The 23294-nt window shown below is 44.2% G+C and overlaps 1 protein-coding gene across 1 annotated transcript in view; it reads right to left on the bottom strand.

Annotated features, from left to right (window-relative positions):
• The window catches only part of RABGAP1L (RAB GTPase activating protein 1 like), a 328801-nt gene that overhangs the window by 269487 nt on the left and 36020 nt on the right, over nt 1–23294 (bottom strand). Inside the window, exons 5-7 of the mRNA XM_040406733.1 lie at nt 20724–20898; nt 12721–12878; nt 3423–3533 (exon numbers count right to left, since the gene is read on the bottom strand). Of these exons, the coding sequence (XP_040262667.1) occupies nt 3423–3533; nt 12721–12878; nt 20724–20898 (444 nt within the window). The remainder of the gene's footprint in view (nt 1–3422; nt 3534–12720; nt 12879–20723; nt 20899–23294) is intronic.

Genomic DNA, 23294 nt, shown 5'->3' with positions numbered 1-23294 from the left:
AATCACGGGAGCAGGCACTGCTTTGGTTAGTGATACGGACCAACTACGACCACTGAAGCCTGTAGATCCTTGAAAACCAGTAAAACAACACACATGGCATCCGTGTTCTATCAGTAATTTTCACAGATCGTTGCTAGGAGAGGATTTAGAAATTTATTTGCAGCCCAACAATGTCCGGGGAGTAAAGATGACACTAAGAGGCCAAAAAAAAAAAAAAAATGGAGATATGGACCAAACATGAACCTTTCACTAACATCTTCAAGGATGAACCACTGACCATCTTGTCACAGATGTCACCATGGACACGGATGTGAAAGAGCCCATACAATGAGGTCCATCATTTTCCACCAAGGTAATGACAAGAAAAATAACAATGCTTGCAATGCAAGTTTTCCCCTAAAGAAGAGTCTGTGTCTGAGGCTCCGACACAGATGTGGCCATAGCGTCTGATGGTCAGAAGAGCATCACAAGCTGCAGCACTGTATTCAGGATAACATTTATACAGGAACCTTTCAGATCCATTACAAGTTAGTCCCTGAAGTAAAAAGACGGAGGCAGCCTGTCTACTTTTGAGATTACCCCTGTGAGGCATGCACCTACTGTACTTTCTAGTCTAACTTGGAGTGCTGTCCATTCAATATTTGTATCCATTACAAGTTAGTAGAGGAATAAAAAAACACATTCAAAAATGGAGGAACATTTCTAGCTGTGCTCAATGTAAATGATAGTGACAGAAATCAGGCTTTTCTCTCCCATTGCATGCAAGAACAGTGACTGATTTTCCGGATTGCTGGCCTTTGACTAAAGTGATGATACAGCATTTTATTCTTGTAGAACTATCTGCACTGTCATTTCCAAAAATGTATTCTATAATTACATAGGGTTAGGGCTCATGCACACGTACGTGTGCCGGCTGTTCCATGCATTGGGGACGGAAATTTGCCGTCCCCAATGCACGGGCATCATCCGTGCGGCTGCCGCAGACGGACGCAGACCCATTCGACATGAATGGGTCCGTGATCCGTCTGCAACATGTCCTATTTTTTTGCGGTGCAGAGGCACAGAGAGAAACCCAACGGAAGCACTTCGTAGTGCTTCTGTGGGGTTCCATGCCACCGTTCCGTAGCGCTCCTTCCGGATCGTGGACTTATTCAAGTGAATGGGTTCGCATCTGTGATGCGGTGCATAAACGGCCGGTGCCCGTATATTGCGGACCCACTGTTTGCGGGCCGCAATACGGGCACAGCCGAGCAACGGCCTGAGGAACCTTTCGCCCAGCCCTAACAACCTCGTACCTGCCTCCCTGCTTCGTGTAACGGCGCAGGGGCAAAGGCTTTGCTTCCAAAACTAGAGTAGAGACTGTGGATGTGTTGCTAGCCAGCAGTGTTGGGGCACATGTACAGTCGTTGCTCTGGGAACGGAAGCAGAGTCTCTGCGCTTGCGCCACAACTCTGAGCAGCAGCATAGGCACGAGACAGTCAAGGACGGACGAGGTGCCTGGCCCTGTTAATCAAGAGGCAGGGGGAATATTCTTCGACAATGGGGACAGACCCTCACAGCTGAAGAACTCAGTGTGATGAATGAAACAATTGGCTCATCCTTAGTTCCTACACTACACAATGTACCTGTACAATAGAAGACTTTTCACTTTCTTTCTTGGGCCCAGGCCTACACAATCAACTGAGGATGGGTAGGAACCAGCGGTAATCTACACAAATGAATAAAAGCAGCCTCAGACAGGTAGGCGGCGTGCACGACTAAGCTGGATGCAGTCACCGCCCGCACAAATGCCAGGCAATGGACAAAATTAGCACATCGTAACAAAGTGAAATGGATAGGTGCAAATCTGGCAAACCCATCTGGCAGCGGGGTGGAGGCATGGCAGAAGCGGGGTCTTCAGCCCCAGCAAATTCACTATTATTTACACCAGCTTCCTAGTGTAAAGGACAATTGAAATCTACTCCAGCTACTCAAGGGCTGGGGTCCTAGGTTCAAATCCGACCAAGGCGAAAATCTGCAAGGAGCTTGTATGTTCTCTCAGTGGTTACGTTGGTTTCCTCTGCGTACTCCACTTTCCTCCCAAACGCCAAAGACATAGATTGTGAGCTCCACTGAGGACGGCAAGTGTTAATAATGTCTGTAAAGCATTGTAGAATATGTTGGCACTATATCAGTAAGATAAAATAAACATCTCGACAAAAAATAAAAAATAACAAAAAAAAAGCATCAGAAGACAAAGCTGCAAAAAATGCTGCAAGAAAAAAGCAAAAGTGCAGAAAAATGGCACTAAAAAACAACGTGTGAAAGCACCTTTCTAAAAATAGTAAATGATGCTCTCATAACCATGAAACCCGCTCTTACTCCATAATATACTTTGGGAGTCATTTATTAAGGCCGGAGCTTTAGACGCCGGTCTTAATACCCTTTCAGCACCGGCCTCTACATAACTTCGTCGTATCCACCGTCGCTTCTAAATCTACGCAAGCTCCCTTTGCTGGCGTACATTTAGACCATTTTCTATGCATAAAACAGGTGTAGAAAATGATCAGTGAGATGAGCCTGCCCGCTTCCCCACCATGCCTCCTTTTTTAGACCTGGCATGAGCATGGAAAAGTCGCAATTTGCAACAGATATACGCCAAAAAGTGACTGTTTGTAAATGACCCCCTTTATCCTTAATAAGTAACAATAAATATAGAGAGCTATGGCTCCATAGCTGTACTATATGTGAACACTAAAGGGGTTGTCCGAGATTTAACTGATTACCTATCCTCTGGATAGGTCATCAGTATCTAACCGGTGGGGGTCAGACACCCAGGACCCCCAACGATCAGCTGTTTGAGAAGGCAGCAACACGGCCATCTTGCAGCTTAGCCTAAGCCATGTGATGTCATGTTCATCGGTCACGTGGCCTACGAGCAGTTCAGCCTCATTGAAGTGAATAGGGCTGAGAGCGATGCCAAGCACAGCCGTTATACAATGTATAGTGTTGTGTTTGGTGAGCTGAGAGAAGGCGCTGGTGTCTTCTCAAAGAGCTGATCGGCAGAGGTCCTGGGTGTCCGACCCTCACTGATCAGATACTGATGATCTAGCCAAAGGATAGGTCATCAGCTAAAAAATCTCAGACAACCCCTTTAATGTGCCATAAACCTGATGATCCCAAGTGTTGCATCTTTATTTATTTTTTATTTTTTTGCGGACCCATTGACTTCAATGGGTCCGTGGTCCACATTTCACAGTCAAGAACAGGACGTGTTCTATATTTTGCGGAATGGACATGTGGATGTGGAAAGCACAGCACACGGATCATCCTATACTGGGCTGCAAAAAAACGGATGCAACACGGACGTTATCTGTATTTTGTGTGCAAGATGCCTTGCAGTGACAGAGGGCGGTAGTCTAGGATGTCTCCATTGGACTCACCTTTCCACAACTAGCTCCTTGTTTGACACCTGCTGGATCATTATCACAACTTTCTTCTCCAGGCCTTGCTTCAGTTTGAAGAACAGTTTATCGCGATCTTTTGGCACTGGGCTGTTAAAGACAAAGAACAATTTATGTTATAGCATACAACAAGCCCGATTCTTTCCAACTCGAATATTCATTCATGACGTCCACCCTCTACCACCATGAGATCATCCATGTCTGCATTTTGACCTAAGAATAGGCCACCAATATGAGGAACTTGGACAACCCCTTTAATCATCAGATAACCCCTGTAGCTCTTCTAGGAGCAGCTCCTAGAACTTCTCCTTTAAAAGGGAATGTGACACCAAAATTATTTTCTGCCAGTTAAAACCCAATAGGGACACATATCCTTTTTTGTAATCTGTTTTTATTTTCTGACTGTAGATTTTTTTCCCCCATTTTCTATTTATAATTATGGGGGCAGCCATCTTGCCTCAGCTGTAATTTACAGCATTTAGAGATATGCTTTACGGCAGCCACATGGACCATAGACACAATGTATAGGAGGGGACCTCTGACTTCTATGGGAGATTTTACTAGACGTGGTCTGTGACCTGTGCAGTGGTCAGGAGGGAGTAGATAAGTTGTGATATCACCTATTGTGAATCTTGTGTAATCTATATAGCTGTGATATCAGCAGTAAAATGATCTGTACCAAGAAGTGGCACTTCTTATTAGGCTTAGTGGCCAGTGCCAAAAATGCAGGATTTTAGATTTTTAAATAGATATTGACATGGAAAATAAAAATTTCAGCACCAAAATTCTTTAAAAATATGATTAACATAAAAACATATTTAAGACGATGGGTCATTTTCTGACGACACATTCACTTTAAAAGGGGTTGTCTTACTTCAGCAAATGGCATTTATCATGTAGATGAAGTTAAAGTGGTCCTCCAAGTTACTTTTATTGACCTATCCTCAGGATAGGTCATCAATTTCAGATCGGTGGAGGTCAGACAACCGGCACCCCGGCTGATCAGCTAGTTGAAGAAAAGGCCGCGTTCCGTGCCAGCACAGCCTTCTCTTGTTTACCTGCTCGTCGTCGCAACAGCTGCAGCGAGCAGTTGCAATTACAAGAAGCCGTCCCACTCACTTGTATGGGACGGCTCTGTAGGATACTCTTCAATGGGACGGCTTCTTGTAATTACACCTGCTCGCTGCAGCTGTTGCGACGGCGAGCAGGTAAACAAAGAAGGCAGCGCTCGAACGGCGCACTCCTTGTCTTCAACTAGCTGATCGCGGACCCCCGCCTATCTGATATTGATGAGCTATCCTGAGGATAAATTAATGGAAATATTCGATGAGGGGGTTCTCTGCGTTTTTGGATCACCCAGAATCTAATCATAGAAAAAACAAGGTAAGTATAAAGGTAAGGCAGGAACACCCACTACTGGTGCTATAGGAGATAAAATTCATTTAAAGTATAATGCACTCCTCCTTTCTAGTCAAATACATGCTGGGTATATATAGATTAAAAACACAAAATAACATAAGTATATAATAAAAACATGGATAACGAAATCCCCCCCGCCAAAGACAAAAAGGCAAAGGATTAATTAATGCACAATGGAGCACTTCCTATATTGATTATATGTATCGTGTATGAGAACTGGCAAGACGTGTTTCAGAGTCTCTTGCTCCTTCATCAGTGGCCACTGGCCATCAGCCACTGATGAAGGAGCAAGAGGCTCCGAAACGCGTCGTGGAGTTATCCTGTGTCATCTAACTAAAGATCTTCTGGTCAGGACCAAGCGAAGTAAAAGGTACCCCAAGATAACAGCGCTATATATCTACAGCTCAACCTCTGTGCACCGAGGTATGAGCACGGAACTTTGATCACCTGAGTCCCCTTGCGATCACGTGGTTTGGTCACGTGACCGCTTCAAACAGCGCGCGGAGACACAGGAACGAGTGCCGCAACATACACGGCTTCCTGGCGTCTGCCCCAGACAAGGAGAGACTACATATAGGAGTGGGGTAAGAGTCTCATACGAGGCAAACATTATATGTCCTCAGGAATGATACCTAAAGGCAGGGAACTGCGCCACTAAGTGGAACTATTATATTGGACAGCACTGCCTGGAATGTTATTTTGGCATTGAGTACTTATTGTGCAACGTGTCTTCATCTACATCGATCCTGCTGGATGTCATACTTTCTTACAGATTTATTGGATATCATATCCCCTCATATATATTCTGTTGGATTGATAATATGAACATCTACAAAAAGATTAACATATATGTGGACTTTGACTACATCTTGATAAGTGACTACATCTATATCGTAACCACAGAACAAACTATAGTAAACTTCGATATAGTTTTGGATTAATAGGGGATGTATACCGTATATAGTACAGCATTTACACTATAAGTATATGTTAAGTAAAAAGGATTTTATTGCTTAATCCAACCAAATAGTGATATATATGTAAAGTATATGTGAGTTGGCCATCTATATTAACTCTTGCCGATTCTCATACACAATACAGAATACATATAATGAATATAGAAAGTGCTCCATTGAGCATTAATTAAAGGGGTTCTGCAGTTTTTTAAACTGATGATCTATCCTCTGGATAGATCATCAGCATCCGATCGGCGGGGGTCCGACATCAGGGACCCCCGCCGATCAGCTGTTTGAGAAGGCAGCGGCGCTGGCAGTAGCACCGCGGACTTCTGTCTGTTTACCGCAGGCCCAGTGACGTTACGACTAGTATCAATGGCCTGGGCGCGGCTAAGCTCTGTTCACTTGAATGGAGCTTAGCCGCTCCCAGGCCAGTGATACTAGTCGTGACGTCACTGGGCCTGCGGTAAACAGCGAGAAGGCCGCGGCGCTACTGACAGCGCCCCTGCCTTCTCAAACAGCTGATCGGCGGGGGTCCCGGGTGTCAGACCCCCGCCGATCAGATGCTGATGGTCTATCCAGAGGATAGATCATCAGTTTAAAAAAAACTGCAGAACCCCTTTAAGCATTTGCCTTTTTGTTTTTGGGGGGGGGGAGTTCGTCATCTAGGTTTTTATTATATACGTATTTTATTTTGTGTTTTTAATCTATATGTACCCAGCATGTATTTGACTAGAAAGGAGGAGTGAGGAGTGCATTATACTTTAAATAAATGTTATAAATTTAAACATTTAAATATATATGTTATAGCTCCAGTAGTGGGTGTTCCTGCCTTACCTTTATACTTAGCTATCCTGAGGATAGGTCATCAATACAAATAACTTGGACAACCCCTTTTTAACACAAGGCACTTACTAATGTATTGTGATTGTCCTTTGCCGGCATCCATCACATTACAGACTGCTCGTCCAGCAGCAGTGGTCGTGCTTGCACACTATCGGAAAAAGCACCAGCCTCTCTGAGGGAGCACGCATAGGCCTGTGATTTCTCCTATAGTGTGCATGCACGACCACCTGTCCTGGATTGCAGGGTGGTCGTAACCCCTGGACATGAACAGCGTATAACATGATGGAAAAATAAATCCAGCCAGCAAAGGAGGCAATATGGACAATCACAATACATTAGTCAGTGCCTTGTATTAACTTTCTCTACATGATAAATGCCATTTGCTGAAGTGAGACGACCCCTTTAAAACAATTGCAAAGGCTTTGCATGTTTTTCCATTTGCGAATGTAACCAGATTCATTTTTATCCCCACCTCTTGTTCCTTTAAGAAGTGGCCTACGAGAGCAGGCAGATGTCACCCTAATCGCTCAGCTACTGTCTAATAATTTCTCAGCAGTACAAGATGTGCTCTTATAAAACCTTTTTGTCTGAGCTCATTCCGAGATTCCTGTATTGAAGTGCAATTTGACAGTGAATTGCCGAAACAAGGAAACATGTTGTGAGGAGACTACAGCTGCTTATCCTTAAGACACAAATAACCGCGGAATAAAAGATCTTCTCTGAATAATCTATTTTTAAAGCTTTTCACAACATTTTTATTTGAAAGCCATTTGGGCAATTTTCCACCCAGGCTTGTGAATACCGTAATGACAGCCATTGCAATCTGTGACTTGATATTAACATGTCAAACAGACAAGGCTTCGGGAAGCCATAATTATAAAAAGATCCCACTGGCTCAATTTATTTTTTTTCAAAATAGCTTTTCAAGCTTGTTTTAAGATAGAAGAAACCAACTAGTAATGGCAAAGTATGACAAGTTACAGTACGAATGGGAATTGTGGTGAGCCAGGAAGATGTCCTGGTTTAAAGGGGTTCTCCGCTTTTCCTATACTGATGACCTATCTTTAGGATAGGTCATCAATTGCAGATCAGCGGGGTTCCGACAGCCAGCACCCCACCGCCGATCAGCCGTAAGAAGGGAACGCAGCTAGAATTACACTACTCGCCACTGCAATGTCGGCAGCAAGCAGTGAGGAGAGACAGAACGCTGTACAGAAAAACCATGAAAAATATTAATAAATACCAATTGAAAATATGATGAGTAGAATGAAAAGAATGCAAAAATAAAAAAATGTCTTTAAAAGGGCATCTGTCAGCAGTTTTGTACCTATGACACTGTCTGACCTGTTACATGTGCGCTTGGCAGCTGAAGGAGTCTGTGTTGGTCCCATGTTCATATGTGCCCGCATTACTGAGAAAATTGTGTTTTAATATATGCAAATGAACCTCTAGGAGCAACGGGGGCGTTGCCGTTACACCTAGAGGCTCTGCTCTCTCTCTCTGTAACTGCTGCGACCTCTGCACTTTGATTGACAGGGGCCAGGTGTGATGACATTTTCACTGCCTGCCCCTATCAAAGTGGAGAAAGAGCAGAAGCTGCAGAGAGAGCAGAACCTCTAGGTGTAACGGCAACGCCCCCGTTGCTCCTAGAGTCTAATTTGCATAGCTCTGCTCTCTTTGCAACTGCAGTGTCCACTCCACTTTGATCAACAGGGCCAGGCAGTGGACCTGTAAATCAAAGTGCAGAGGATGCAGCAGTTTCAGAGAGCAGAGCCTCTAGGTGTAACAGCAACGCCCCCATTGCTCCTAGAGGCTCATTTGCATATATTAAAACATAATTTTTCTCAGCCATGCGGGCACATATGAACATGGGACCAACACAGATGCATTCAGCTGCCAAGCGCGCATGTAACAGGTCAGACAGTGTTATATGTACAAATCTGCTGACAGATGCCCTTTAAGGCCTCATGCACACGACCTTATCTGTTTTGCGGTCCGAAAAGGAATCTGTCACCACCCTAGACTGTTTCTAACTGTTCGTACAGCACTCTAGCTCTGCTATAGCGCTTTTCAAATATACCTGCATGTTCTGAACAATGTTCACTATTCCCCAAAAACGAGTTTTTATAAATATGGTCATTAGGTTTAGAAGAACCAGAGGGGCTGAACTTAAATCGTGCTGGAGCCCAGCTGCGCCCATCAGCAGTGAGCCCCGCTCCTCCCCTCTTCTCCACCTCCAAGCTGCAGCAATGTCATCACGCAGCTGCTCCAAATCTCAGCCAGGCTGCGGGTGCAAACTGAAAGGAAACGTGCGTCTGCGCAGTCTGCTATCTTCCGCTGGCAGCAACTTTATTGGCTGAACTGCGATTTGGAGCTGCTGCATGATGCCATCGCTGCTGCTTGGAGGTGGAGAGAAGAAGAGGGGAGGAGCGGGGCTCATTGCTCATGGGCGCAATTTAGGAAAGGGTCTTGGACACTTTCAACCTAATTAGCATATTGATAAAAACGTGGTTATGGGGGGGGGGGGGGGGATAGTGAACATATATTGGAAAAGTTGTAAATAAATAGCGGCTCTTCCCGTTTGATCACTGGATATAGGTGCACTGTTCCAGAATGCCCCCACCTTCAAAAAGAAATAAAAGCATTGTGTATCTTGAATTAAACAGGCTCACCAGGAGCTGTACCAAAAATAAAAATGTATTATATACAATCGAATAAAAATAAAATAAATTAAAACTATATTAAAAAGTTGTGTTCTACCGTCCAATCACATAGAATTGCTAGTATCTGGGGTGGATAAAAGTACACAACACATATATACTCGATGTTATTATCAATCCCGTTGACCGGCCAACTTAAATACCAAGGAATACCAGTACTTAACCATATGTATTAGATCACTCCCATTTTAATCATAATTACCTACTTTTTTATTTTATCTTCTTTTATTCTTATTTTTATTTTATTTTTTCTCCTACATTCTTTTATGTTTTGCAAATAGGGCACTTCTAATGAGGACAAGGGATGGAGGCCTCCCACGTAGGCGAGATTAGGGTGCTGGTAAACAGCCTGACCCCTATGTCACGTCCATGAAGGGTACCCATCCCGGTTCTACAAAAATCCCAAAATTTCCATTTCTGCGTTCAAGCAGTTTGGAATCAGGGTATCAAACTCAAAAATTCTTCTCGATTCCCTTCTCGACATGGATGCTATATGCTCTCCGCCCCTCCATTGTTTCCTCACTTTTTCTATTGCTGCAAAGGTAAATGTTGATGGATCTTTATTATGAAACTCCTTGTAATGTTTGGATAATAAATGCTGTTCTAAACCATTTTTAATATTATTAATGTGTTCTGATATTCTTTTTTTCAAGGTACGTTTGGTTCTAGCAATGTATTGTTTACATGGACATTGTATAATATATATCACATCCTTCGAATAGCATATCAAAGTGCCTTTTATCCTCAAACGAAAAGAGTTTTTTGTGGAATGAACCTCAGTAATTTTCTTTGGGAATTTAGTAATTCTACAATTATTGCATGTTCCACATCTAAAAAAAAAACATTTAATTGTAACCAATTGTGTGTCTTCGTTTTTACCTTATTTTTATATGAAGAGGCAATTTATAAGCCCAAATTGTGTACTTTTCTATACGTAATTTTTGGAATTGGTGTTAGCATAGGACCTAATAATTTATCTTCTAAAATATGATGCCAATGTTTATTTATTATTTTTTCTATTCCTTTATAATGACTATTGAAAGGCAGGATTATGTGTAGGGTATCATCATTCTTTTTATCAATTGTATTCTCTTTAAAAAAAAACAAAAAAACTTTCCTCTCCATAGATCTAACCTTGTTCAGAGAGTTCTCAATAGCTTTTGAAGGTTAATCTTTTTTAAAAAATTGTTCACTTAATTCTTGTGCCTCCTTTTCAAATTGATCATTTGTGGTGCAATTCCTTGTTAGTCTCCTAAGTTGGCTAGTAGGTATGTTTATCAGCCATCTTGGTAGACGGCAACTTGAAAAAAGTATATAACTATTTTTATTTACAGGTTTTTGATATGTATTACATATTAAACCTTTATCTTGTTTTTTAATTGTGATATCCAAGAAATCCACCTTTTCTTTGCTAATATTGGTAGTAAAACTCAAATTCATTTGATTAATACTTAATACAGACTCTCCCCCAGTTTGGGAGTTATTGAAAAAGGGCTAAAGCAGAACTACAGTGCTGTACGGACAGTAAGAAACGGTCTAGGGTGGTCACACGTTCCCTTTAAAGGGGTTCTGCAGTTTTTTTAATCTGATGATCTTACCTCTGGATAGATCATCAGCATCTGATCGGCGGGGGGCCCTTCTCAAACAGCTGATCGGCGGGGGTCCCGGGTGTCGGACCCCCGCCAATCAGATGCTGACTATCTATCTAGAGGATAGATCATCAGTTAAAAAAAACTGCAGAAACCCTTTAAGCCTATTTGGAATACATGTCCTGCTCAGCTACAATGGGTTCTCCTTTGAAGGATACTGGAGTCATGCAGTCCCGATCCACAGCAATCCTCATCAATCGTGATTTTGGCTCCAGTATGCACTTACTCTACCTCTGCACACAGGAATGGATTGCCTACATCAAACGTACACTTTTTGTTATTAACTGGTGTGAATCAATGCATGAACATTGGGGGTTGTGCAGCAAAAAATATTCTATATTTTTTAAACCAGCACCTGAATCTGAATACTTTTGGAATTACATATCATAAAAGGGTTTTCCGGGATTTTACTACTGATGACCTATCCTCAGGATAGGTAATCAGTATCTGATTGGTGGGGGGTCTGACACCCGGAACCCCCACCGATCAGCTGTTTCAGAGGGCACCGGCGCTCCTGTGAGCGCCATGGCCTTCTCGCAGCTTACCAAGCACAGCGCCGTACATTGTATAGTGGCTGTGCTTGGTATTGCAGCTCAGTGCCATTTACTTCAATGGGGCTGAGGGCGATACCAAGCAAAGCCACTAGCAGAAGGCTCAGGATAAAATCCAATTTCTTTATTATAAAATCCATAGGCTGACCAGACAGGCAAGGTCCATGCGTTTAGACTGTACGTCTTAATCTTGACGACATGGTGGTCATGATTAAGACGTACAGTAGAAACGCGTAGACCTTGCCTGTCTGGTCAGCCTATGGATTTTATAATAAAGAAATTGGATTTTATCCCGAGCCTGCTGCTGGATTTTTTCTACTGTTTTGATTGATTCCTGGTCCGGGAGGACGTCGGGTGAGCTGAAATCCCTTTTTTTTCTTATATTTCAACCACAGCCACTATACAATGTAAGGCGCTGTGCTTGGCAAGCAGGGAGAAAGCTGTGGCACTCACAGGAGCCCCGGTGCCCTCTGAAACAGCTGATCGGTGAGGGTCGGAACTCCACCAATCAGATACTGATGACCTCTCCAGAGGATAGTAAAATCCCAGAAAACCCCTTTAAAAATTTAGTATAGCCACTGAGTTATTCAGTAAAAATGTATCTGTAAAGCGCCACCTGCTGTTTGTTCTTTTCCTTATTTCTTGACCACCTGATGTGGTCGCCCGCTCTCATTTTAAATCTTTAACTGTCACCAGCCACATCTACTGTTAGAAGCTGTGGCAGTTACAAGGAAACAGCTACAGCAGAAAGGACACACCCAATGAATGGGAAGAGCTCTGGTTCAATGTGAGGTGCAGGGCTGGTTCTAGTTTTGTTAGAAAGAGGCCGTCATGTACTGGGTGATGTCTGATTTTCATTTTTTACATCAACCATGGCATAACCTCTTTAGCGCAGTCCCATCTGATGTCTCACAAAGAGGATCTGAGGAAAGTCTACACGACAGCGGCACTTATCTGATTGTAATTTAATCTGCCACTGATGGAGAGGAAATCCCTCCGTTGGCTGCGGATGACATGACATCTCCACTGCACTCATTTCCAGGGACAGCACACACCATACGTCCCTTTCTTGAAAGTGCCAGACCGCCTGAAGGGAATCTTGTACCGACAAAATAAAACACATGAGCGGTGAGTACCTGAAATTCCCTTTTCCGTCATCCTCCTTTACCTCAAGGGACACCGTGAACGTGAAGACATCACTATCTGGCGTTGGCAGGGAGGAATCCTTCACATCTGCAGTTTGCTTTGATGAGCGCTTGAAAGCCGTATTGAAGCTGTACAGGATCCTGCTTACCTACGGGGACAACAGAAATGTTGTCAATGACCAAAACTGTACATTTCCATTGTAAATGGACTCTCCTGACATCACTATATTAGTCACTAGTTGCACTGCCTATAAAATAACAACTCTGCGGAAACTATGTGCGGTGTTGTCCCTCTATTAGGGGGCATTCACACGTCCGTAGTGCATAGCGCATCCGCAATACACCCAGCCGGCACCCCCATAGAAATGCCTATTCTTGTCCAGACAAGAATAGGACATGTTCTAATTTTTTCCGGACCGGAAGATCGGCGGCGCGCTCCAGAAATGCGGATGCGGACAGCACACTGTGTGCTGTCCGCATCCATTCCTGCCCCATACAGAATGAATGGGTCCACACCCGTTCCGCAATTTGTGGCACGGATGCGGACCCATTATTACGGACGTGTGAATGGAGCTTGGGGCTCGTTCACATCACAGTCTGGATTTCAGTTCTATTCATCCGTTCAGAGGATGAATAAAAAGCAAATAAACGGATCAGTTGTAAATCCCATTCACTTCTATGGGAAGGTGGTAAAGTGTGTCAGTTACACTCCGTTTGGTTCCTTTTCCATCAGCTTCACGTTATTTTAGACGAAAAAAATTTAATAAAATCCTACATGCAGGACTTTTGCTCCCGTCTAAAATAACAGATTTGTGACGGATCCGTTTTGTTTTGCATTAAAGTCAATGAATGACAGATTGTAACGGATTGCTTTGTATGTGATCCGTTATGCAATCCGTTTATTTTTTCTGAGCACGCTCAAATGAAATTTGAAAAAAAAAACAAAAAAAAACGGATCCATTTAAAAACAATGAATAACGGAAAGCGAACGGATGCATTGTGTTCGTTTTTTAAACGGATCAGTTTCGTCAGTCCATTAAAAAGTATATGCTTTCCGTTAGTGTCTGTTGGCTTTTCGTTATTTATTTACTTTCCGTTATTTTGAACGGATTACACATATAACGGAAAGCCTAGCGGTGATGTGAAGTTGTGAACGAAGCCTTATTCCTCCTGGAAATTAATAGCAGTGGACCATTCCACTTGTAAATAGGGTGCATCCCAGATTGCCAACAAAGTCTGATGATATCATGGATTGTATGCTCACGGTCTGCAGTGTCAGGACACGCAAGGGGTTGGACAATATTTTTCTCATCAAATCTCATTTTAAAATATAAATCAATATTGCTTACTTCTTAAAATTAATAGAAGAAGAAAAAAAAACAAAAAAAAAACGCCTATATTGAAAAAGTGAGAACTGCTTTTTGGCCCACGTTTGTAGGGCTCTGAGCGGTTGTCACTTCCCTTCCCTACACTGACTCCGTATCCAAGCAGAAAAAACCATTCATGATTACAGCTCCAATGCAAATTCTGGTCATGCTATAGCAGGGGCAAACTGGCGATAGACCCTAGAGGGAAACTACCCATGGGGTCGCCCGAGCCCTCCTCACTGCATCTGGTCGGGTGCATAATGATCTGGTGCTCTCAGCATTAATTAAAGTGGTTATCCAGGATCCAGGAAATTAAAATGATGACGTATCCTCAGGACAGGTCATCATTATCACATCGACAGACAGGGGTCTGAGTCCCAGTACCCCCGCCGATCAGTTGTTCCAGGGAGCAACTGAGTTCCCCAGGACACAGCGCCGCACATAGCATAGCGGCTGTGCTTGGTATTGCAGCTCAACCCCATTCACTTCACTTCAATACAAGAAAGAACAGACACAGCAACACTGCAGGGAGGGGAGAGCAAAGAGACGCCTACGAAACAGGACAAGTGCTCTGATGTCATTTGTGTCAGATTTGGAGGCACCACCAGCTAGGTGAAGGACTTCCACACACTATGCAGAAGCAAAATGGTAGGAGTGGTGACTGGTCCTTTTTAAGATAGATACAAGCACTGATCAGAAATAACACATAACTGCTTAAAAAAGAAGCGATTGTCTAAACTAGAGAAGTTCCCATGGGAGAATGCTCTCTTCTGTGTTGCGGTTTCAGTTTAAGACTGCTGGACACAATAAGCCATTCTTCATCATACAGCACTGGACACGACATAACGGGAGGAATATCAGTGGAGCTATTGTCAGGAAATTCATCTCAAAGCAGACAGTGTCATATAGGCAGCTGCACAGAAACTGCAAAGATAGACTCTTACCAGTCACAACCCAACCGATCTCTATATAATAAGATTATATATACAGCCTCACATATAACTAACGAAGATGAGAAGTTCATAGCGACCGCTCAGACCCATCCAGGCCTTCATGGTGGTTGCACCCAATCTGATGCAACCGAAATAGGTGAGCAAAACCACCTCTCCTGTGTGAAGGCACCATTATCTAACTTATTTACCCTATGAGCGCCTTTCTCTTCTTTTTGCCACCTCATAGAGTGACAGCATATCATTACGATATCTCCTGTGATAGCTGGGGGTCTGACCTCTGCAACCCCCGCGGACACCGAGAATAAAGCGGACTCTGCCCTGATCTATTGCGCTGCGGCCTCTTTGCTGTTTTCCCCTGCACAGCGGTGATCCCGCTCACCGTTCAGCCAACCATATTCAGAGGTCTGACTCCCACCAATCAAAGTGATGGCATGTCCTAGTAATAAGCCATCACTTTATCAGAACGGAATACGCATTGCACTTAAAGTGTACCTCAATCTTTTATAAACATTGTTTAAACTGTTAAAAAAAAAAATATATGAAAATTTTTGTAATAAATCTTTTTTGTAATAAAAGATTTTATCGGTTTACTAGCAAGACAGAGGAGTTTTCTGAGATTTTTATATCCTGGGGCTAGGTAATCATTATCTGATTGGTAGTTGTCCAACAACCGGGACCCCTGCCGATCAGCTGATTGAGAGGCTCCTGTGAGGCCTGTGACATCGTTCACATGGTCTAGGACAGGGATCTGCAACCGCCGGCACTCCAGCTGTTCAGAAACTACAACTCCCAAAATTGCTTTACTCACATCCATAGGAGTTTTCAGAGCAGCCGAGCATGTTTGCATGCTGGGAGTTTTAGTTTCACAGCAGCTGGAGTGCCGAAGGTTGCTGATCCCTGGCCTAGGAGCAGCTGAGCCCTACCTATAGAAGTAAATGGTGCTAAGCTGCAATACCAAGCACAGCCACTATACAATGTTCGGCAGTGCCTTCTCAAACAGCTGATCAGCGGGGGTCCCGGGTGTCGGACCCTCACAGATCCGATACTGATGACCTATCCTGAGGATAGGTCATCAGTATAAAAAAAATCACTAAAACCCTTTTAAGTGGAGGCGGAGCCTAGCGGCGCATGGAGTAGGACGCACGCCGCACTAGCTCCGGCAATTATCCTGTCTTTAATACCTCAAGCGGTGGCGATATACTCTTAAAACTTCTGAAGGAGCGGGGGACACAGTTAGGAAGCGGGCCGGTACAAGAGACAACAATATGCCTGCGAAAAGAGGCAAAACGCCGAGCCGGCAGGACAGAGAGGCAAGATCCCAAGATGGCGCTGAGGAGGAAGAGTGGCCCGACCTGAGAGCGGCGGTGAGTCAGGGAGCGGCAGCGCGGCTATAGCGATTCGCCCATAAATCGCACCAGTCCCCCAGCCATGTATGGGGAGAAGAAGAGGGCACCCTGGCACAAGTGGAGGAAGGAGTAAGGGAGCAAGATGACCCCTGTATTGATGACCAGCATTCCCCAGTCCAGCATGAGGGGGGGCGAGTTCTAGCCTGTGCAGCACTGAAAAGTGCCTGCCAGTGATCACTGCCCCTGAGCCCACCTTGAAAGATGTGATGGCAGTTATTGCCAGCTGTAACGTCACTCTCCAGAATATGAACATCAACATTGGAAGCCTAAAAGCGGACATATCTATTATCCGGCATGACCTGCATAAGGTGGCTGAGCGCACCTCAGAGGTGGAGAGGAGGGTCTCAGATCTGGAAGATGGGGCTGTTACCCTACAGAGAGAGAGCAGGGCTGCGTCAAAGGATATAGCGGCGCTCTATGCGAAAACTGACGACCTCGAAAACCGCTCTCGTCGCAATAATGTTAGGCTGGTGGGCATCCCTGAGAAATCTGAGGGCCCAGAGGCTACTGATTTTATTGAGAAATGGCTTGCGGAAAAATTCCGTGATAAAGGACTCTCTGCTCTGTATGCTGTGGAACGAGCACATAGGGTCCCCACCAGGCCTTTGCCGCCAGGACGTCCGCCACGTCCAATACTGGCTAAAATCCTGCATTATCGAGACAGAGACACTATACTGAGGGCTGCAAGATCTCATCCTGATTTAAAAATCAATGGGGTTCAGGTGTCCCTGTTCCCTGACTATTCGTCGGATGTACAGAAAAAGAGGGCTCGCTTTGTGGAGATTAAACGGAGGCTGAGAGATTTGCAAGTACAGTACTCCATGATGTTCCCGGCCAGGCTCAGGGTGGTGGCGTTTGGATCCGCTGTGTTCTTTGAAGACTCGGACTCTGCGGTCAAGTGGCTGGATCAAAATGAGCGTCGCCTTAGGATTCCATCAACAGACACCTGAGACTGATGGATATTCCTGCTCTTGAGTGAAGCTTTGATGTCCCCTGGACTGTCCACCCACCGTTGTGGACATTTTCTTTTGTCTTTAGCCGGTTGCTGGAGACATTTTGTGGGTAGAGCATACGCCCGAGGTTGCTCCCCACCTTCTTAATGTGCCTGCGTACGGTATCGTGCTGGATGCTGTGCTGCTTCAGGCGCTGTTGGGCCTGGTTCACAATGTTGGCCCCGAGTTCATTACTGAATATAATTATGCTACATATATTTATTGTCTGGGGGGGGATGGTTGGGTGGGGGGAGGGAGGGGGGAAGGGTTTAGCGGGGGTTAATACTGTCAAAGGTGCTATTGATGGCAATTCTAAAATGCTGAAACGTACAGTCCTTGTATATTTTGTCGAGGGGAATAGAGAAGAGATGGGAGTCTGTAATCTGGTGATTAACATTATTTTTCCTCGCAGCTGTTGGGAAGTGAAGAGGTGTAAATATCAAATGTACTTTTATATATGTATGCATTCTTATGGGACCTGTCACGAGAATACTTAGCTGGAATGTGAGGGGAATGGCGGATGCTACGAAGAGACATGGTCTGTTCCGTTACCTATCTAGATATCAGCCGGCAATAATATGCTTGCAAGAAACGCATATGACCAAACAATCTATACATGTCATGCAAAAGCCGTGGCTGGGGTATTCGGCGCATTCCGTCTTCTCCTCGCATTCCAGGGGGGTTAGTATCCTAGTTCATAAGAATAGCATATTTGAATGCCCCAGGACCCTAAAGTGTGTGTGTTAGGATATGTCTCTGAACTGGCCACAGGTCAGGTACATAAAATAGCTATAGGTAGAATGTTATATGTTGCTAGAAAGTTAATAGCCCTACATTGGATACAGACAGCGCCGCCAATCCTAGGCGAATTCCTAAGTGCGGTTGACACGATGCTGAGTTATGAACGGATGGTGTACCAGAAGCGTGGATGCCCAGCGAAATTTGGAAAATTATGGGATTTATGGCTGTCGTTTCGACGTCTGGATGGAAATGTTTAAAAATGTGTCTTTGTACTTTGCAGGTTAGGGTGGGAGGGAGGGGGGGGGGGGGTCGGTTGGGTACTTAATTACTACACATAGGCTGATATCCTTTTTGTTATTTGACTTATGGACAGTATATTTCTATGTCATCCTTGTTTGCAATGTGTTAAAACGTGTATCTCCACTGTAAAATGTTTAATAAAAAAGATCTGATTTTAAAAAAAAACCTTTTAAGTTTGGGCCTTTCTATAGCTCTTTTCACTGCAGCTGATAAAGAATCCGTACACCATAGACATATATGCGGTGCAGAGATTCCGACTTGTACAATAGACGCTGCAGTGAGGACTGTACTGGTAGGAGCACATATAGCTGATCCTGCCTGTGCCCACTCTGCTGAAACCTCTGCATATCACCAATGTGTCATGCCAGACTTTAGCGTAGCGAGGACAGGCAGGAGATCTGCACAGCACATTGCTGCTCCTGCCTGTCCTTGCTTGGCTAAAGCCTGGCATAGCAGCAGGGTATCCACCAATGTGCAATGCAGAGCTTTCAGTGGAGCGAGGGCGGGCAGGAGCACTGATGTGCTGTAGAAATCTCTTGCCTGACCTCGCTCTGCGAAAGCCTGGCATAGCACACTGGTGCAGGAGTATACTTCACTAATGTGCTATGCAGGTTTCAGCAGAACGGGCACAGGCAGGAGCAGCTATATGTGCCTCTGCCAGTACCGTACTGACTGCAGCACAGTTAGATTCCCTAGACCGCATACAATGTTAGGGCCCATGAACACAACCGTATGTATTTTGCGATCCGCAAAAAATATGGAATATGTTTGTATGCATGTGTCCTTACCTGGAAGGGATTCTGTATGTTCTGCAGGGAAAAGCCCTATAGAAAAAACTGAACTTTGGGGGCCTGTTTTGCTAGTAAAACAATAAAATCATTTAATTATATATATATTATATATATATAAAAAATATATATATAACAAAATATATATTTAGGGGATTTAGGGGAATCTTTATAAACGTCTAGATACAGTTTAACATCATCGATGGTCTCTGAGTAGCAGCAAAGCGAAACGCTGCCACTATTTGTCAGTTCTAGTTTCACAACCGGCATTATGGCCTCGTGTATAAATGCAACGCGTTTCAAACACATTTAAAGATTTTATTTCCTGGCATCATAAACAAAAGGAAGAGAAGTTTGCTCTGAACAGAAACGGAGGTTTTTTGAAGTACCCTCTTGAATTTTTTTACATTTGGACTACTTATAAGCACAACGTGCTAGAAAACAAATTCAGAATTTTATTGAACGCTAAAGGAACAATGACAAAAGTCACCTTTGTGCCTGGGCAATAAAAATGCCCTGTAAAATAAAAAGAGAAAACAGAAGCAGCGGTGGACTCTGGACTGTCATCTGGGGATTATTTCACTTCTTTAAAAAATACAGGAAACCACAGTCACATTACTGAAATCACCTGACACTTCCCCATGACATCTCTACAGTCAGGTGTGAGAAATGAGAGTCAACCCTGCCCCGAACTAGATTTGACACGAATAATCTGCAGCAATACAAGGCCCAGAGTTAAGGGTGGAATTCCTAGGAAAGGCAACTTTTTGAGTTACAGAGCTGTATTCATAGTTCTGCTGGTTGTCACTGGGAATAGCTTCCAAGCCTGACAGTTTAGTTAGGCTGGATATTTTGCAGCGCACAATGGAAAGACTGGAGAATGCAAACCACCAGATTAATCCCTGTACAGATACTGAGACAACAAGGAATGCTGGGCGATCTGACCTCAGGATCCTGCAGAATTGCGAATACAGCTCTGGGACAAAACACAAGCTGTAACTCAGGATCTGTACAAAATAAGTAACACAAGGTATTGATAAAGCTAGTGGCGTTTGCTTAGGAATTAACTGTATAAGTACATAAAAAAAAAAATTACGGGACCAATAGGTTTGCTAAAGGCATGAAGGTGCAGCAGCGTTTGTTAGAGCAATCTCAGGGTTCTCTGGACCTTTGGGTTTCGCCTTCTCCAGCATGCAGAATACAGATCTCATATACTTTCTACGGATCTTTACTCTACATGTTGGAGCCCAAAGGGGCAGAGCACTGAAAAGCTTCATGGTTTCAGCAAAGGTATAGGTCCCCTTTAATTACGGATTCTCGCTTTAATAATGCCCTCTTCTGCCATTCTCTATTAAAAATTGCAATTCCCAAATCAACACCCTATAAACAGCAATTTCGGAAACAGGGACGAGCGGCTGTTACAAGACTCCAGCATCAGTGCGCTTACCGCCTCTTTGATCTCGCAGCTGAACACGTGGATTTGAAACTCGTCTGTGTCAAGATCCCGTGACGTGAATGCAAAACAGTCGCATTTCGAAGTCCCATCATGTCCTCGGACACAGAACAGCACTTTATAGATTGGGAAAGAGGCGATTTCTGCATTTGTGGACTGATCCATGATCCTAAAACAATTTAAAAAAAAGTAAAAAGGCGAAAAAATTAGTCAATATCTAAACACCAGAACCTTCCTGTATAGGAGCCTTATGTGATCACTGATGTGCAGCTGCTGGACTCTTTTCTTTATATTATATCTTGATTACATGCATGCGTGCAATTCATATTCTCCACGTCATGTTATACAGCGCTCTGGGATTTTCATATTGATTGCCTACCTTTAAAAGCATTGTCCCATTGCAACAACTTATTTCCTATCCATGGGATAGGAAAGAAGAAGTGTCTGATTGGAGAGGGGTTGACAGCTGGTCCTCCTGTCGATCACGAGATCAGGAGCCCGTGCTCCCTGTTTGAAAGGAACAGCAGACATGCATGGATGAGCGCCACCCCATTCAAATCTATGGGACAGTTACAGATAGCGGAGCACAAGAGCTCGGCTATCCTCAGCAGGTATGTGTGACCACCGCGCCATTCAAACGGAGGAGAAGGGCACAATCCAATGTTCTCGTGATCAGCAGAAGCCCCAACAGTTGGACCCCTGCTGATCAGACATTCAGGATAGGGGATAAGCTGTCGCAATGGAACGACCCCTTTAAGACAGATCATTAATATAGCATTGGCAATCCTAGCACTCCCACTGGTCACTTGTTTGGGAGTAGCTCCAGCGCTGAAACTACACAGCTACATCCAGCGTGTAGTGGACGAAGCTGGTTACTAGAGCATTCAATTGCATGGGAGCAGCAGACAGAGCCGAGTAGTTTCAGCTCCAAAGCTACTCCCAAAAAGCTGATCGGCGGGGGTGTCAGAAGTCGAACCCCTGCAGATCTGATATGGATGACCTATCCTAAGGATAGACGATCAACATAAAAATGTTGACAGCGGGGTAATCCAAATCTTTTGGCATGTTACAAAACTATTGTTTGCAGGCGGCAGATCATGCTGTCTAATCACGATCTGCAGCCGGCAAACCACTATTACAATGGGATAACGATCGCTCCTCCCCATGCTGCGGAGAAGATGATCGCTGCATGTAATAGCAGCGATCTCCTCTGCAAGTGAGCAGGCGATTGCTGGGAGGGAACGCTTCCCTCCCGACAATCGTCTCTCACCTCGGGCTGTGTGATACAGCCTTTATACATTTCCGATCATGAGAACGCGAGCGGCAGGTCTGTTGCAATCAGATATGGAGAAAACAATACAGGGTTTTACAGCTTGGTCAATGCTTCCTGTGGCCTAGTGTTACTGCACCACAGCTTATAAAAGTCACAAAAACACTGTAAGAAAAATGAAATGCACATTACTCTAGTAATAAAATCAAGAGCATGCACGAACAATGCCCAACTGTGCCTTCATTACAAAACATCTGTTAGAGAGAATTTTCTGAGACTTTTATACTGATGACCTATCCTCAGGATAGGTCATCAGTATCTGATTGGTGGGGGTCCGACACCCGGGACCTCTGTCGATCAGCTGTTTGAGAAGACAGCAGCCTCCTGTGAACACTGCAGCCTTCTCTCAGCTTTCCCTAGGCCGAGTGACGACACGTTCATCCGTCACATGGCAGAGACGCAGATCAGCCCAACAGAAGTGAATGGGCCAAGCTGCGATACCATGCACGGCCGATATACAAGGTCCGTCGAGCTGAGAAAAGGTCGCGGCGGTACTGCTAGCGCCGATGCGTTCTCAAACAGCTAATCCCCCAGGTGTCGGACCTCCACCGATCAGATAATGAAGACATATCGTAAGGATGGATCATCAATATAAATATCTCCGAAAACCCTTTTAAAAGAGAGAGCGGTCACGTCTGGTTTACGAACTACTTGCATCCTCCATGTAATAATAATTCTGATGCATCTATTCATATAGCTCTATGCTGTGCTAGTCTTCTATTATTCCTACTAGAAGGTTATAAATTAATTGCCAGCAGTCTACAATAAGAGCCCACTTAGTTTTATCAGTGAGTCATTAGTAGTTTGCAATAAAGGTCCAGATGGGTGTTACCAGCCCCTGCACAGTCTAATGCCTCATTCACACGTCAGTGTTCTGGTCAGTGATTTCCATCAGTGATTTTGAGCCAAAAGCAGGTGCGGCTCTAAACACAGAACAGGTGCAGATCTTTCCCTTATACCTTATGTCTCTGGAAGAAAATTACAGACCAAAACACGGACATGTTAATAAGGGCTCATGCACACTAATTGCAACACTGATTGGATAATGTCAGACTGGGTAGGGACACCCCCCCCCCCCCCCAACTGGTAACACCCATCTGAACGTTCATTGCAAACTGCTAGTAATTTATTCATAACTTCTAGCAGAAATATTAGAATGTCACATCAGGGAGTTTATATGAAAAGAGGTTTCAGAAATGTTATTTCATGAGGATTGCAAGCGGTTAATAAACAGG

This window comes from Bufo bufo, chromosome 9 (assembly GCF_905171765.1).
Source record: "Bufo bufo chromosome 9, aBufBuf1.1, whole genome shotgun sequence".
NCBI classification, from domain to species: Eukaryota; Metazoa; Chordata; class Amphibia; order Anura; family Bufonidae; genus Bufo; species Bufo bufo.
This window is presented reverse-complemented; position numbering and strand designations above follow the sequence as displayed.